We start from the raw sequence: 19,035 nt of genomic DNA on the forward strand, positions 1-19,035 counted from the left end.
TCTCAGAACCGAAACACTGTAATTCATCAATAAAATATTTCAAATTACAAGTATAGACAGTGTGCAGGAGTGTCTTTGCATGTCCTGTAGGCTTCCAAGTCCTCTCCTACGCACCTGCCTTCTGATATAGTTGTGCGAAGAACCTTTCCTGACAACTTCAGTGGCAAGAAGTGCCAATACTGTACCTCTTTTCATGCACATGGAGTTCTTCCACCCTTACCTTTCACTCTTCCCTCCCTGTTCTCCTCTTCTTCCTCACACCTCCCACCACTTCACTTTGACGAGACAATCTCCTCACTTTCACTTTCCCTCTCCTTGCCCCCTCTTCCTCTGCACTCTCCCACCTTCCCCTCTCCCCTCTTTCACTTCTCAACCCCCAACCTCCTTCTCTACTCAATCACCTCATTCTCACTCCCTCCTTTCCCTCCTCTTCAATTCTCTCCCAACTTCTCCCCCCCCATCTTCCCACCCCACCCCCCCTCCCTTCACTAGACGATCCCCTCGCTGCGCTTGCTCCTCCACACCACCAGCGCGGTCATGAGGAGGGTGACCAGGATGGGGACCACGATGAAGGGCCCCAGGATGCGGTTGGGGGGGTCCCTGAGGAGTCGGCCGGACAGGGAGCAGTCCTGGAAGTAGTACTTGTGGACTTGGATGAAGAACTCGTCCACCAGCCGGTTGGGCCAGAAGCAGTCCATCTTCAGCGCGACCAGGTAGGTGCAGTTGGTCAGCTCGCCATAGGGTCTACATGTGGGAGACACAGAGAAAAAGTAGGAAGATTTATTCAATGAAGAAAAGAGTAAATTATAGTTTTTGACCTCACGATGTGTAATCGACTCGCAAATTTGTGTTTGATATCGATGATAATCTTCATATCCAAAGACACAAATACAATAATCTTCATCCAAAAACATAAAAGACAACGTTCACTTATTGCTGTTGTCACGTAAAAACCTTGCAACTCCAATTTTGATGATTTTCATGTTTTCACTTCAATTGAGGGATTACATGGTCTTATAGAACCCCTTTCAAACCCCACTGGATAAACCTAAAAATGCATAATGGTTAAGCAAAAACCAAGGCTACTTGTCTTAGCAAATGAAAAGTCAACATTCTGGAGATGCAAGGTTTTCACCACAATATGTCTATTCATTCAATTTGCATGTTCTGTAATGGAAACGAGACAGTATCTAGTCTCTCAGGAGGTGAGTGGGTGGATGTGGCGCGATACAGCACCTCAGCAGTGAGTGCATTTGTTTTGCCAACAGCAGCCAGGTAGATAGATAGGGCTTGTAAAAAATTACACTTCTGGCTAATGAGGTGTAATCAATCATCTCCCTTCACTCCTGTCAATCCCCCATCCATCTAGAAGTGTGTGTTTGTATGTATGTGTGTGTGTGTGTGTGTGTGTGTGTGTGTGTGTGTGTGTGTGTGTGTGTGTGTGTGTGAGAGAGAGAGAGAGAGAGAGAAAGAGAGAAAGAGATGGTTGTATGTGAAACAGTGGTTGAGCATCACTTTTGAGCTTTTGTGTTAGTGTGCTTGCCGGTGTGTTGTTTGTATGTTGATCATTGTGTGTGTGTGTGTGTGTGTGTGTGTGTTGTTCTTCCATTGTGAATAGAGCAATATGATTTCCATAGAGTTCACAGGGCCATAAATGGGGGTAATGACCCATTGTAATGACAGAGCCCAGAGGCAACTGTGACTGCACAAATGAGAAAGTTAGACTCCAGTACATACAGAACACACACACACACACACACACACACACACACTTGCACAGTGACAGGTGACTGATTGAAGGCCCCTAATGGAATGGCATTGTTGCTCTCTCACTCTTCCCTTGTGCATTCTGCTATTAATATCCCAACATAATCTCCGGTGAGGGACGCCTGGCAAAGCCCCGCTGGCCGCTGTCTGATCCACACAGCTCCGGTTTATTAAGTTTGCTTAATGTTTAAATTGCTTTTGATGATGCACCTCTCCACAAGGTCTGTCTTTGTGGAAGTTTTGTAGAAGTAAACAACTCAGGGCCGTCTGGCATGGGACCAGCGCTGTAGAACATAGCGGTTGCTCCGGGTGACAAGTTCAATTCGATTGGGTTCGTTCTTCCCTTCTTTGCTGTTTCCTTGAAGTTTGAAAAAAAAAAAACAGTCCTGAAAAAAAGGAATTCTGGTCCCAGTGCCAGTCTAATGAGCGCTGAATTTTTTGGGGATGTGTATGAGTTGCAGACTTCACAGAAGTCACAGCACAGTGCAGGGCAGGGCGGGGGTGTTGTACATAAAGAGATGTTGTTAGTTATCAGTTCACCTCATGTGGCTGTTCAAATTAAAGCTGAAGTGTGCAGCTCAGCCTTACAAGACAGAAACACATTGGCCCTCATTCATCAAGCATCATATGATCAAATCGGAGCTTAAAGTGGACGTACGCTCATTTCACCGCAAAAGGCGATATTCATCAATCCCATCTTTGATCAATCTCACGTCTGTTCGGAAAATGTGTACGCTTATTTCATATTTGAGTTGTGCATGGGAAACTATTGGAACTACTGGCATTTTTTGGTGTTAAGTTTAATATCAGACAGTTTCTTCCTCAATTGAGAATTAGTATGGCGTGGTTAGGATAGGAAAAGGGCTTCTTTGTAGAATTATGCATTTTGAATTTTAGATACAAACCTCCTGGAGGGTCCTTTTCTCAGTCGAAACACTGCTGACAGATAACGCTGTTGCTTGCCAAATTTTGTTTACATGACAGCCTTTAATCTCACTTTTAAGACTGCCAAATGAAACTCTTGGCGGCAACCTCTGCAACGGAAACATCAGCTTCTGCTTTGGTAAATTTCTGCTTCTTGGATCTTTCTTCCATGTTCCAGTCTGTAGCGCGCATGTACAGTATGCAAATTTCGCTGTGCCAAACCTTCTTTTTACAGGCCAAGTGTCGCTAAATGTGCACAATTTTGGGTGTCATATGTAAATGATTAATTGATTCCACACAGTTCTCATTCCTCAGATGCCTCTGATTTATCAATCTATAATGTCATTTCCACTCATTTTGGTGGTGTGAGAAAGTTTCATGAATCGGACGTGGCTGGAAGTGTCTTAGGGTCATTTCCATGGGAGATTCTGCGCTCTTTTCCCCAATAACTTGCTATATAATGGTTGAGAGTTAGATAGATAGATACACAGGCAAGGTTGTGATTAGAAGGTTGACAGACTGATCAAGGAAAACCTGGGCAGTGGAAGTGCTCCCAGGAGTGAGTGAGTGACTTCTGACATGATGGACCACAGCTACATAAAAAGTCTGTAAAACCTACAACCTATTTTCTTTGTACATTTTATTATTCATTTAATTTTTTGTGAATTCATTTTTCATTTAAAGGTAGTAATGTGTCGCAGATTTTCCCCAACCATTGAATAGATAGGGCGGGTCAACCTGCCTTAAAGAGCTGCTCACTCTAAAATAATTTAATTAGTCTTGGTTTCAATGGAGAAATTTAATGTCACATGGTCAAACTGCAATTTCAGAGCCTTTTCCACCCTGACAAGAGTAAAAGTATGGGGGAAATGGTGAATACTTGATAATTTCTGGGATGAAAATTGTCAAATTGAAATATATTGAATATCAGCACAAAATATCGGCTGTTAGCAATTTCAATCTAAAAATATTGATACCGGCCTTCAAACACCCATAGCTGTCAAACCCTACTCATTATGCTGACAGAAAGCCATAGAGGGGTTATGTAAGTTCATAACCATTTTGCACAATTAATGTAATTTGTATCAATATAAATTATATATACAGTGTCAGCTCACAAAGATACACACATTCATGTATGTATGCAAGTATAGTTATATGAAATTAGTATTAAAGAGAAGGAGAGAGAGTGTCTAAAGTTACATCAGGTAGTGGTAGCAAAATATGATCCACCTACTCTAACTCTCTTTTACTATGTCTCTTCTCTCTCTCCCTCCATTTCATTCCTTTTTATCTTTCTCTTTCCTTGTGCCTGTTTCTCTCTCTCACTCTGACATCCATCCACATTTCAGAGCCATGGCCAGTGGCTCTTACTACAGATAGCCTGGTTTATTTATTTACTAAAGTAGAGTGTGTGGTCAGGTCTTCTTTCATGTGTGCAGTGATTAGGGCTCTACTGAGTGCTGCAGGAGCACATGAGGACTAAAAGACACAGTGAGTGCTGTAAGTACCGGGATAGTGAGCTAATAGTCTTTCTTACAAGCAAGTATTCTGCATTTTGGCAAGATAGAAAGAAATCAGACTTTAATCTGTACTGGAGATACCTTTCAATGTGAGATGAAAATGTTATCCAGCTAAATCACATCTAAACACAATCTGGATACAAGACACATGTTAATGCCACATGTTAATGAAAGGGGGCAAAAGACCAATTTTACCTCACTGACCCAATACCAGTTTACAGATACAAGTTTAGACTTCTTAAACTCTCCTCTTATAATCTACTGCTACCAGCTAGCTGGATACAATCAAACTGACAGCAGATTTAAGACCTGGAGGATTTCTTCTGCAGTTTTTAAGCCATACGAATGAATGAGCGCTCTTTTGACATTTGCTTCAAGCTCCTTTGAGCCAGACACCAGGGCCTTGGTGACCGCAGAGGGTCTCCTTCCCCTTTTTCACAATCTCTCTCTCTTTTTCTGTTTACTTACTACTATGAACACCACAGCAATAAGGTACAATGCTTTCAAGTGCTTCTATCTATCGATCGATCTACTGAGAGTTAGAGAGAGACATCATACAGACAGGAAGAAAGGTAAAGAGAGAGAGAGGGGAACCAATTTCTGGTCTATTCAATTTTGCAAAGTAGAATTCATGGTTACAATTAGCAAAATAACACATATAACCAAGGACAGAGGGAGCTGAATTAGGAGAGCACACATCGTTTTAAGTAGTTTGTTCTGTTGACTGAGGAGCACAATGTGAATAAATAAAACCTAGAGAATGAATAAATAAAGCTTCACACAGGGCAAACCTGCTCCAGTGACCTGAGAAATGAGTTTGGACTCACTGGACTGTTATTTCCCTGTTACTCCACTGACTGACAGAGACAGAACCAGGTGGGTGGATAGGAAGGTAGGGTTACTTATTCAGTCAATAAAATATTTGGAACCAGTTATTAATGTTAATATGCATTATACATTATTTTGATATTTATTGATATATATTTTGCCCAAGTATGCTGTTTTCAGTCCACCAAACACAGATAGACAAAGCCCGTTGGTTCATCTCTCTGCCTCAGCTGCTGGGTTTGTCAATAACAGCTTATTTTAGATTACTCTTAATTTAACGCTAAACTCTGGCTTAAAGACCTCCGGCCAGGTGCCGGATTTCCGGCATATGGACGTTTTAGATTCACAAACTATTTTCGACAAAAAAAAAAAAAAACTCACTCCACGTGGGTTTTGGTTTTTGATGCGTTTTATCCAATCATATTCAGTGAAGCAAAGCAATATTTTACATTTACCAGTGGAATGCGAGCAAGTTTTTTTTATCCAATCAACAGCAAGCTACTTCACAATGTAGCACCGATTCCGTAGTGTAGCACAGCTGAAATATGGAAACAAAGTTTATGAAAGCTGGTGAAGATACACGCGTCACTGAGACAGGAGTAAAAAACAAACGCGATAGGTATGGATTGAATAAACGGGTGGAAACAGGAAACCGTTTGACACTTGGTGTGACAAATTAAGGGAACCGGGTGTTTGTTCTGCACTGTGTGCTCAACCAGCAGAAAGAAAGTTCCAGATGAGGTAAATCCCAGACTCAACGCCGCTATGCGCGCACTCCGATATCTGACCACATTGCCAGGAGCGACAGTTACAGCTGCCGCTCCAGCGGCAATGACATTTATAGGGAGTAAATGGGTTTCATATTGTCACCAAAAACACATCGGATCATAAATTAGACCTACTGATGTGATTAATCAATGGTTATGGTTCACATATGGTCTAGGTGCCTAATGCCTATTACAGCTCACTATATGTATGCCAAGCTGTGTGTATTGGCTCTGGCTCACTGTATATAGGCCTAAAAGTCCCTCTTTGATGTTATCAACGTAGATATTACAAATCTGTGCGCATGGTTTAGGAGAAAACTGTGCCCACTGATTTCCGCATAATTTTATTTTTGTACCAGGTGACCCCTGGGGGGCTCCACAGTTATCCTTATTGCACTAGGTTTATAGATTAATAATGCTGTGTATTGAATATTCATTCATTCAGCACAGAAATGTGTCAATTGTTTTTGTTGTTCTTGTTATTGGACTAGTTTTATAGAGAAATAGAGAAATAAGTGTAGTGTGTTGACTCACACACACACACACACACACACACACACAAAATGAAGCACACAATCTCTGACCTTTTTACAATTTAAAAGGGCCTCATGTTATGCTGTCACACTCTCCTCTCTTCTCACTCTCAATAAACCCTCAATGGTTGTGAAAATATGAAAAACTTAAATGTCATTCAGGGTCTCCATGCCTCCCTTTAGGAAACCCACTTAGGTCTTAACTGCCGCTGTGCATTGCCTCCCTGCCACACTCTGAGTCATATTATATTTAGCAGTGGTTTATATTTAGAAGTGTTAAACCTCTCTTTGAAACTAGCATTAGAGTGGCCACACTAGGCTCATGCTATGCTGTCAGTAATTAAAATTAGATATCACGCTTATCGGAAAGAATCTTGGGCCAATTACAGTTACATTATTTTTGTAGTCTAATAGCAGAATTGAAGGAAATGCTAAAATGGTAATAAGTCAGTGGTCATAGGTTGCATACCAAAACTCAGCCAATGAGTTTGCTTTATTGCCTGCACAAAATGCATCTTGTGGATAGTAGACAGACACAGACCTGCAAATATTTTCTAATTGTCCCAAAGCCTTATAGACCCAGTAATATTCACACAGTCTTGTGGTATTTTGAAAGTGTGACTTTACTGCAGAGGTATGAATATTTTGGGCTGCACTTTTACATTTTAGATAGAATGGTGAAGATGTAAAGGAAAGAGAGTTGAGAGAAATGTAAAAGCAAAGCACTAAGATGCTTTTGGGAAACCCAGCTCTGAATATCACTGCTCAACATTTCAAAAATAAACATGACTGCAAACTAAAAAAAAAAAAAAAAAGTACTTTTTAAGCAAAGACATTAAGAAATAACTTATACGTTTTATTCAAGCTTTACTTTGATGCCAGCAGTCATTTTATATTGGTAGGTGTCACATTCTCATCTAATTTTGGAATTAAACTCCTCAATTATAAAAAATGGTTTCAAATATTTGAACTGCTTCATGTGTTTAATTGACACGCAAAACACTCAAAAGACTTCTTCAGATGTAATGAGTGTTATTTAAATTAGAATTTTAATTACAATTCAGTGTTTCCCACAGAATTTGAATGTATTTGTGGTGTATCTGTACTTGATATTTTTAATGGACATTAAATGTGGTAGACTGAGTGCTGTGATGCCATCGTCAAAGTGAAATCTATCTAACCGGTGTGAAGTATTTGCCAAACTAAATATGGTGAGTTCCTATTGTTCTTTGGATCAGTATCCCTTTAACTGCAGGTAAAGAACGTGTCATCAATTACTTTTCAAACTCTTTTCAAAACAGAGTAGCTCCAAAGAATAAATCCACTGTTCTTAAAATATTTTATCCCAGGACCCATTCAAGAAAGTTAGTCTCTCCCAAGACTCCCAGACCCACTAAAGCATTATTGCGTCTCTTGTCATGTGGGAACTCACTTGAAGTCAAGCTTGTGACCCATTTTGGGAACCTGAGCAGTCTAGAGAAAACACAAGCTTATGTAACTCTCTCTCTTCCATTTGATTTGTATGTCAAGTCTCATCTTTCTCTCTCTTATATTTAAAAACTAATTTCCCTCATTTGAACCGTCTGTCAAAACCAAAATGGATTTCTGTCATTTTGGATCAATAGAGTCAGCAATCTCTGAACAGCTTGCAAATCCTTCAAACAACAGTTCATGAATAAATTCAGGTCAGCCTCAATTTTTAAGTTCTTATTGTTCTTGTCACATATTCCTTATCTTTTTCATCGCTCATTTCTCTACGGCAACAGATAACAAGTGAAGAAAGGATAGCGATGACTAAGACACTGTAGCTCTCACTGTCTCGTTTGATTTTTAGGGAGATGATACATAAGAAACATTTTGGGGCAAATCTGATGAGCAATTGTGCCAACAGTTTTGACGAACAATATTTTTGTCATTTCGTTCATTATACCCTGCAAGAAGACTTGATGAGAACGAGATCACCGGGAGAAAATTGGGTCATGCAGCAGCGCAGAACAGAATATAGATAGATAAAATAATAATAGATAAAAATGCAGAGAATACAAAGAGAATTCATTGGAGATTAAAGACACACCGTTTTCATGATAATACAGAGATACATATCTACAATGATCGTCAATAATTCAGTGATTCGTTCCAGTTCTCAGTTCCTATGCATGAAGTATCATTGCTCATCTCTCCCTTCTCATGATATCAAACCATGTGTCATCACCTTAACATCAGATCTCAACTTTCACCCTCATTTGAGTACATGAGGCCGTCACCCTGAAAAACACCTTTCCCTCGTTTGAACTTGCTTTTGGGATTGAGTTCTTTTTCTGTCATGACTGTTCCAGTTTTACGTCTGTGGCAACACAGAGAGGCAAGGGAGAGAGATTCCTCCCTGGGAAACCAAAGCCGTCCAAAAACAGACCAAGCTGTCACTAACTCACACATCAGACAAAATGTTTTCCCTTTTATTTCTCTCTCTCTCTCTGTTATTCTGCTTCCTGCGTGTCTTTTTCTGTGGGAGCGATCGAGCATCTGAGTTTGTGCACACGCGCTTGTGTGTGAGTGATGTGAAGCGTCTGTGTGTGTGTGTGTGTGTGTGTGTGTGTGTGTGTGTGTGTGTGAGAGAGAGACAGATATTATAGTTAGTAAAGTTCTGCAGATGTTCTTAATATGCTGCAGTTCTGCAATGTATCTGCATACCAAAGCTTATGCTGTTCATACAGTATGGCATCAACACACACACACACACACACACACACCAACACACTCTCTCTCTCTCTCTCTCTCCTGTATCTGTTTCAAATCAATCAGTACCACAATATCAACAGATGGAGAGAGTTTGTTGTGTGTGTCTGTGTTTGTGTGTGTTTGCATGTGTGTGCTTGTATGACTGTTAGGGCTGGGCAATATATCGATATTATATCGATATCATGATATGAGACTAGATATCGTCTTAGATTTTGGATATCGTAATATCGTGATATGGCATAAGTGTTGTCTTTTCCTGGTTTTAAAGGCTGCATTACAGTAAAGTGATGTAATTTTCTGAACTTACCAGACTGTTCTAGCTGTTCTATTATTTGCCTTTACCCACTTAGTCATTATATCCACATTACTGATGATTATTTATCAAAAATCTCATTGTGTAAGTATTTTGTGAAAGCACCAATAGTCATCCCTACAATATTGTCGCAATATCAATATTGAGGTATTTGGTCAAAAATATTGTGATATTTAATTTTGTCCATATCGCCCAGCCCGACTTACAACTGAACATTTAGCCCACTTCGTAGAAAATACTGAGATATATATCGTGTATCGCCATTCAGCCTAAAAATACCGAGATATGATTTTTGGTCCATATCGCCCAGCCCTAATGACTGCTAATTGTATGTGTACTATATCTGTATTTACATGTGTTTGTGTGTTCAAGATTGTCTGTGTATGTGTGTTTATAAATGTGTATATGTTTTCATTACTCTGTACAGTTTATATATGCGTGTGTGTGTGTGATCTTGTGTGTAAACATTTCTGTGTGTGTGTGTGTGTGTGTGTATGTATTTACCTTTTATGATGTGATGAAACCATGTGTATAAAGAGAGACCACGTCATTGCCTTGTATCCATGTTGTTTATGTCCTGTGATCATTGTTGATATATGGACATAAATAAAACTATTTATGTGTAAATGTTTGTTCTCCTGTCGTTACCAAAACATTCCAGTTGCTTCTGGACACATGGAAACAATCTCAGATGCCTCTGCAGGGTTTTCTTATGCCTGCCGGAAGGGAAAGCATCTACATGTGCTGATATCGCTAACGCCTGAACTAACTGCATGTGTACTAGGGACGGACATTTCAAGCAAAAATACTATTTGATATTCACTGGGAACTATTCGACCATTCTTCGAAGATCGCCCGATTTTACATATGACTAAGTGAACAAAAATATCAAATCTAATATCTAATTTTTACAGAAACAACTCAAGTTGATATTTTTGGCAAGTGTAGCGTATCTAGTTTGAGCTTTGACAGCATTGTTGGTTGGTAAATGTTTTACTCGAACATATGTTTCAGTGACATTGGTTCATGTATCCTCTCAATTATTTACTGATATGATGACAAATGACTATAATAAGCAATACAGCTTTGCATTTATATACATTTGTATGACTCAAATACTTCATGAGAAAAGGCAAGGAATCCGCACACTCGCCTTTTCTCATGAAGTCTCTACTAATTGGAACCTACACACCTGCTGCCAATTACACCAAAGGACTGACCATAGGTGCAACAAGTCCCTGAATATCTTATGACTCATATATGCGATAAACCGCTGCGTAGTCCGACAAAAAATTTAAGCCATGCGTATCTCAAAAGTTGTGGCTCCGATCCGGCTCTGTTTCAGATCCGTCAACATGCTGCGTGTGCGGACAGTGGAGCAGGCTGCATTGATGTAAATGGCTGCACATCTGATTCGACCCTTCTGACACAAACAGACGGAACAGAAAGAGACTGTGTAGCTGAGGCATAAGAGACTGTAGGATTTACTTTAGGTCCTTGTTGAACTTAGCATTCAGCAGGGAATCCAGCGATGTCGACAATCCAAGTTAATAAGAATCTAAATTATCAGTTATATTCAGAATAATAATATCAACCCCACTTAGGAAAAACAAGCAATATATACTGCACTTTGTTTATGGTTAATTTTAAATAAAGGATTTTGGATGTGGGCACCACCATGGTTATGAGCAAATTATTTTTTAAAACTTCAGTAACGTGATAAAATGTCTTATGTCATTTCTACATACATTATTTCACAGATTTTAAGAACAGAATAATTGGCAAACGGGATCCAAAAATCCCATTCATTTCTAATTAGGGCTGCAACTAACGATTATTTTCATTGTCGATTAATCTGTCGATTATTTTCTTGATTAATCGATTAGTTGTTTAGTCTATAAAATGTCAGAAAATGGTGAAAAATGACGATTAGTGTTTCCCAAAGCCCAAGATAACGCCCTCAAATGTCTTGTTTTGTCCACAACCCAAAGATATTCAGTTTACTGTCATAGAGGAGGAAAGAAACCAGAAAATATTCACATTTAAGAAGCTGGAATCAGAGAATTTTGACTTAATTTTCTTAAAAAATTACTCAAACCGATTAATCGATTATCAAAATAGTTGGCGATTAATTTAATAGTTGACAACTAATCGATTAATCATTGCAGCTCTATTTCTAATCATTCTGTTATAAAAAAAAAAGGATTCAGATTGAATCTGAAAGCCCCAAAATGATGGGAGGACAATATGCCCACCTTTGACTGAAAGCAACAAGTTTACATATGTTCTTTGGGGGTTGTCAGAAGTAATTCTGGGAAACTTAGGACTTCACTAACTTAAGTAGAAGTAGACAAGACCGGTTGAGGGAAAGTGGGTACACCAAAAAGGTAAATTACAACACTTGATCACTAAATAACTCCTGGAATGCATTGGACATCACATATTGATATCTAACAATGTAAGAGTGTCTGAGGGTGGATTTTTCCTTCCTTCCTTTTATGATACAGATTGTAACAAAGGATATGTGTTTGTATGTGTGTGTGTGTGTGTGTGCGTGCAAGTGTTCATTTTGTATATACAGATCTATATACCTTGCATCGGTATCTGTATCTGTAATAGTGGTCATTTAGAATGATGAGATAGAAACAGACAGGCAGAGGGACAAAGTGTGACAAAAAGTAAGAGAGAAACAGTGACAGAAAACAACACACACACGCGCACATACACACACACATGCATGCAAACACACACACACACACACACACACACACACACACACACACACTGAAACCCACTGGGAACAATGGGTTGTCAAGGTGAATGTTTGCTCTATTGATATAAAGACTCAGAAGAAGAGAGATGGCTCCAATAAAAGCAGAGACACACTTCTGGATGCGTGTTACTCTAACAGCTGTAGGAACAGAAGGGCTATTATAAGACTACTGCCAAAATACCCTCAACAATAAGATTAATTATGAGAATACCTTTTCTGTAAAGCACAAGGGCCTCTTCTTCACTGCCGCTTTGAAAAAATATATTTCAAAAGATGCTGAGCAGTTGTATTTGATTTGTATTTTTCGCTGTATTTTCCAGCTTATTACTGAATGGCAGGAGGATGATGAGGAGAGGATGATATGCAACTTAGATCATGAAACCGTCAGCTCCAACTTCAATATGTGCATCATTCTCCTATTGCTATTAAAATCCATCAACACTGATGCATAACAGTGACGAGCAGACAACGACAACAAAGCTAATGTCGGATGTTATCCACACATGAAAGCTGTAAAAACACATGCCAGTCCATTTCTAATCACAGACTAATCAGCCATTTAATCACAGAGGTCCAGGAGAGGGTACTTCAATTAGCTTTCCACACTACTGCGCTCATTGGATTTATCTGGCCTGGGCTTGCGTGTAACCCGATGGTGAGTTCACGCACAAAGGGAGCACTGAATCATGATTACGGAGGGCTTAGAAGCATGCACTGACTGCCTGAAATACCCTCCAACAATCACACAGAGAAAAACTCTTGTAAATCCAAGAGCCAAAACTATTTTTAATACGACAAACAGAGACAAGGACGAAGTCAGAGAAACAGGCAAGTATCGTTAATTACAAAGATGATATCTGTCTTTGGATTTATATGGGAGAGGGAAGTGTTCTCCTGACAAGAAGCTGAATTTAAAGGACTAAACCCACTTTTTTGGAGTTTGGTCCATTGGCACCTTACCCAATATCTGAGGGGGGATTGGCACTAAAACAGTATGTTAAATAATCATAGGCAGCTAGAATTATCCTAAAAGAAAACTTGAAGCAGCTCGAAGGCTGGATGGTTTGTTAATTCTAATGACATATGTGACAATATTGTTTAGGTGATTGGAAAAATAGACAAAAAGATTACTTTGGAACTACTTTCAAAGCCAGAAGATATCTCTGGTGTGTTTTTTGCGCTGCTTATTCATAATGGACTTCAGTAATGATGGAGATTGAGATTTTGTTTTCAGAGGTCTTAAATTTTAAATCTACAGGCAATGGAATAAAAAAACATTATCAACCGAAGGAATACTAAAAGGTCTAACTTCATACTTTGGATAATTCTATAGAGGGAGAGGTATTTGTGTGTTTATATATGTGTGTGTGTGTGTGTGTGTGTGTGTGTGCACGCGCCACGTGTGGTTTGTGCTGCTGGGGTTTCTATGTCCTGGGGCCAAGTTATAATTTGGTTCACACATGCTTAGTTTAGCTGTAGGCTAAACTAAGCTACTGCCGGACTGAAAACAGTAGGTGTGCTAGTCTAGTGTGCCACATTCAGCAAGCTAACCAACAGCCAGAGCGGATGGATGAGCAGAAACAGCCCACAGGCCAGTGTGCTAGTGAGGTTAGCAGATGTGTTGACTGAAGTCAAAGCATAGTTAATAGACCCTGTACATATTTATAAGCAGCGGATTATCTCAAGTTGTTGATGTTAAAGTTTTGAGAAAGGGATGGAGGGCAGATAAACTTTTTTCCCCCCACAAACGCATATCAGTGTTGTTGTGGAGTCCCACTTTTTCCAATTTACTTTTTTCATGTGTAGCCCAAAGAGAAAAAAGATATACTTTCCTGAAGGGATACTGTGACATTCTTAATTTCAGTTGGTTCAGTTCTCACTTTATAGGGATATTACTAATGAGCCTTAGTTTGAAGTAGGAATGCTAACATTAAACATAAAATCCCTTCAGTCTCTTTCCACAGCCCTTATTTTATTTCTTTTTTTTTATTTATTTTGATGATCTAGGAAATGAAAGTTATTCTACTGTTGCACTCACTGTAAGTTGGATAAGAACACCAGCTAAATATAAAAGTACGATACATTGAATAATTTTGGTTACAGGTGGAACTTCACCCTGACTGAGGGAAATGGTAGCCTTTGCATGCTGGCCCATAGTCTATCCATTATAATGGATGGGTTGGCTGAAGCCCAAGAGGAACTTCAGAGCGCTATTCTTGGCGAGGCTAGTGGACCCCGTAAATAATTATGACCACAATGTTGTGAGCAGAAAAGCTTTGAGCACTAAGCACTGAGTGAAGCCAAAGGGGAACTTTAGCATGCTTGAGTAGTGGATGGGCTGATTGAAGCTAAAGGCTGGTTTTATTATGTTAATTTGGTTGACCCAGCACATGAGTTGGTAATGACTGTTGTAAGCAAGAAAGCTTGAGAGCACTATGAAATTTCTGAAGCCAAAGGCTATAGAATTAGCATGCTAAAAAATGGGTGACTTGGCTGCTAAAGGGGAGCTGCACTTGGCAAGGCTAGTGGACCAGATGCATAATTGCAAGCAGATTGTTGTTAGCAGGAATGTTTAAAAGCATGATGAAACCAACTTTGGTTAGCTTCATCCTACTATACATGGCAAAGCAGAGAACATGGAGCACAATTATAAGCAGATTGTTAACTGGAGTTCAATTTCGATACGATTACTCCAGTAAAAGTAGATCTTGAATCTTGGACCCACTGTGGCCTCGGTTGTAAGCCAGAACACATTTTCTATAATCATGGCTGTAGTGGAGTTCACCATTAATGTAAAGGGTTTGTCTGTGTTTAATGATAAAAGTGGTGTTCACCAGCTAGAAGCAATTACATCAATGCTGGCAGAAATTGGACTGAACTGAATAAATTATCACACCCTTTATAATTCAAATTTTTTTCTCTCCAGCTTGTTTATAATGACCAATATATCTTTAAATGAAACATCTGTCCAATAATACACCTTTTCCTATCTCATTGATTTTCCAATCAATTTTTCCCACTCAATTTTTACCAATCTATTCTCCACATATACTTTAATAAAATAACTATATAGGCTCTCTATGGCCACAAAGCAGCTTCATCGTTACTTCATCCTACCAAGCCATCAGCTGTACAGATGCAGACTAAATCTTTGCATCCCCTTTCTGTGTAGGCAGTGACCTGGGTGGCATGTGTATTATTGAGGAGGCTGTAAGCCTGTGACCTCACACAGCAGCTCCAGGGTGCCAACAGCAATGAATACTTTAGTGAGAGCTTTCACGGCCGAATGACAAAAAACGTGACGGGAGTGAGGAATGGAGAGAGAGAGAGAAAAAGAGTGGAAGAAATAGATTTGTGGTAAAGAGCCGGATGCTCAGTGATGGCCAACAGAGAGAAGGACCGGGTCAAAAGCTTACTATTACTTTTCTAGTTCTTAGCACTGTGTGGCAAGGCCGGCCATTCCTTCTGGTCATACCTTATTTAAATAAACAAACAACTCACACAAATAACTTAATTAATTTCAATGTCCAGCAGCATCTAATACATCTGTATTAATTACAAAGAAATCACACAAACATGTAACTAGACACAGAACTTTGAAAGGTTTGAGAAATAATCATCAGCACTGACATTTGCTGACATTTGAATTTGCTAAATAAAGAAATTTTCAATAAAATCAAGTCAATATTCCTTAGAGCATTTCTTTCACACACTGTTGTCTTGTCTGTTGTATTTCTTTATTACTAAGCCACTTGTAATGATGATGATATGAAAATGTGTCCTTAATCTACTATTTGTACAAATTGCACTCATTTGTTGATCTGATATGGATACATGTGTAAGATGAGTGCTTAAACTGCAAATGTGGCTAAAATATAGGCAGCAAACACATTTTACAAGGAACCATGCAGACCCAGTGCACATGTGCATATACACACACACACACACACACATCGCACAGCTGTGTTTTCGCTCAAATTAAAGCAGTGCTGGCAACGTGCTGAAAAATATTCTAATTGAACCTAGACAGTGGCATGCTATCCGTCTTGTCTTCACTTCGATGATATATTTCTTTTCATTTGCATTCCGTCTGCATTAGGGAGCCTTGTCATATTTTCCACCTGCTCTGTGTTTTGGTACATACCTGAAAGCAAGCAGACCAATATATTTAATTTCAGGGACATTCCTCTGAGAATTATCATACAGCTAAATTTATAACCCCAATTACTCTCCAAAAACCATCATCAGATTCATGCGTCCTGGCGCTTTATCGCAGTAAGCGCACCTCACGAACCAATACATTTGCATTGCAGAGCCATCATCGGAATCATTTCATTAGTTTACCACACTGTCAACAGATTGATTACTGTTAACTGTATTGAAGAGATAATGAAATCCGATTAACCTGAAAGAGGAATTTTAAAGCAATGATACTTAAACTCGAGCCCCGAATCCTTCCTGCACTCAGAAGTCAAGTGTGATAGTATAGAAATGATTTAATCAATGATTAGAGCTATGCGAGGCATAAAGATAGGAGTCTTTTCACTCTGTGCTGCTCTTTCACTGTGCTATTCTGTTTCACCGGTAAGAGACCATATCAATCCCAGAGTGACTGAAGTTTACTGGAGGAATCAAAACGGAATTAAATAAGCAAGCACCTTCAGTAATTCTAGAGTGAACCGTTAAAGTAGTGGTAGGAAACGCCCACGGTCGAGAAAATAAGAATGACAGGTTTCCTATGTGTGATTTCTGAGATGTGAGATTTAGACCTTCGCACTTAACAGTAACAAGACTGAGCTTTGACAACAGTTAATCTCTTAGGGTAGATTATCAAGGCACAAAGATTGCTTCCGAAAAAGTCACTTTCTCCCTTGTATCTGTCCTGCTCCCAGTCTGCAACTTTAAATAAATTCCACCTTCATTCACCACTATGAAGCAGCTGTGGCAGCTTCAGCTTTTTTAGGATTGCTTTGGCCCAAATGTCACAACAGAGTGTTAGGTCCCAGATTCACTAATGGTTCGCACAGGGAAAAGCGCCCATGCACTATATCACCAAAATGACCAAATCACAAAACCATGCGGTTCCATAACTGTGTGCATTGAGTTGAAAACATGCCTAATAGCGCTGTTGGAAAAAATAAAGCCTCCGAAACCTGTAGGACCAGTTTTTTTTTTTTTTTTTTTTAACAGTAAAATGGCTATACAGGTTTTCTAACCTTTTAGGTAATGGTGAAGTGATTGGCGATTATGTTGCAGTGTCACTAACCTGGGCAATGTTGTTGGAACAACATGAGACATGATTGAAAATACATGTTGAATTGATTTATTGATCTGCATGTCTAGAAATAAGCATTTGAACATTGTACTAACATGAGAAGGGTGCAGTCTGAGAAATGAGCTTGTGATCTGGAGCTTTGTGCTTTGGATGTAAACAACATTTTGAGTGTTAAGGTAAGAATTTTGCAACTCAGTTTGACTCCCAGAAATGTTCACAGTTAGTGGAAGGATGTGCCAACCATTGCTATTTTATTAAATGCTATTAAATGTTATTAAAGGTACCGTCGGTGGTAATAATCGTGTTGGGATGGAGGGGGTGAGATTTCATCATTTGCCCACTGATAAAGAGAGACATGCATAGCAGCAAGAATTTATAAAAGTAACATTATCTTACCTGCCTGGTAATCAGGGATAGTTTCATCAAACCTTAAATGAAATACCAAAATGCACTGGTACTTCTGTTCACCTGAAAGGATTCACCGGACAATGGAAACAGGTTGTGAATAAGATGTAGCAGGTTACATAGGTATTAAACGACAGATGGAGGAGTTATATGCTGACTTTAGTGGTGTCAGCGCTGTTGGTGGCAGAGAGTTAAGGGTCACATCCTCCAAGGACTTAATTCTTTTCAAATATCTTTCCTTTTCATCAGAAGTCAGGTGAGATGTTTGTTTGTTCATGGTCACTGTAGTGATAATGGAACGCTGTGTGGGAGTCAATATGGCGGCGTCAACGAAACACTGACATCACTGGAAGTCATGAAAAGATATGGGGTGGGGGGGTGGGGTGGGGGGGTAAGTAATTTAAGTGAAAAAAAAAGTCTTTCTTTACTTTCTTTCTTTACCAATTGAAATTGATACTTAAAAATGCAAATATCAAAAGCCTTTTGACATGGGGAAGCCAAGCAATATAAAAACACTTGAGAATGACTACTCTATCATTTATTTTCAAGTATGACAAGCTTAATGGGGGATTTATTTTTGACATATACTGCTTCCACACATTCACATTACATAAAACATCAGTTTACTGGTAAGTTGATCCTGGGCCTGATTCTCTAACGGCTGCTGAGTGACAGCGAGGAGGCACAGAGTGACAAGAGGAAGACAGATGGGCAGAGAGATAAAAAAAACGGTGACCGGCCCACAACACCGAGGAGCTGGACTTGTGCTGAAGCCATGTGACAGGCGGGTGTCCTGTTCGGCGTGGATAGGGATCGTCCGTTTGTTTCTGTAGCGACAAGCTCACAGAGGAACAGGATACCGGCTGAGAGCGGAGAGAGAGGCAGCGCGCTACAATAGAACAAATAGACTCACGCTGCACAATGACTCTACTGTATGTGCTGAGATAGAAGACTGTAGAGAGACAATGAAGCTCATTGCTACTATAATTTTAAATTGCTAGAGTAGTAGCCTTAGGTGTGAATGGGAGTGGAGTGTGATTGCCCTGCATTTGATGGACCTGTCTAGGGTGTTTCCCTGCCATCTGCCCAGTGCATGCTGGGATAGGCTCCAGCCTCCCCCCCGTGATCCCCATAATATAATGCTTCCATGCATGACCCTAAATAGGAATAAGTGGGTAAAGACATGAA

The 19,035-nt window shown here is 39.6% G+C and overlaps 1 protein-coding gene across 1 annotated transcript in view; it reads right to left on the reverse strand.

Moving 5' to 3' along the window:
- Positions 1-488: 488 nt before the first annotated feature.
- Positions 489-19,035, reverse strand: part of ramp1 (receptor activity modifying protein 1) — a 55,325-nt gene continuing 36,778 nt past the window's right edge. The window contains exon 3 of the mRNA XM_071513035.1: positions 489-744. Within this exon, the coding sequence (XP_071369136.1) occupies positions 489-744 (256 nt within the window). The remainder of the gene's footprint in view (positions 745-19,035) is intronic.

Source organism: Centroberyx affinis, unplaced genomic scaffold, assembly GCF_046629955.1.
Source record: "Centroberyx affinis isolate AG114_WGS23_722 - 3 ecotype Tasmania unplaced genomic scaffold, CSIRO-AGI_Caff_v1 ptg006718l_1, whole genome shotgun sequence".
NCBI lineage: Eukaryota > Metazoa > Chordata > Actinopteri > Beryciformes > Berycidae > Centroberyx > Centroberyx affinis.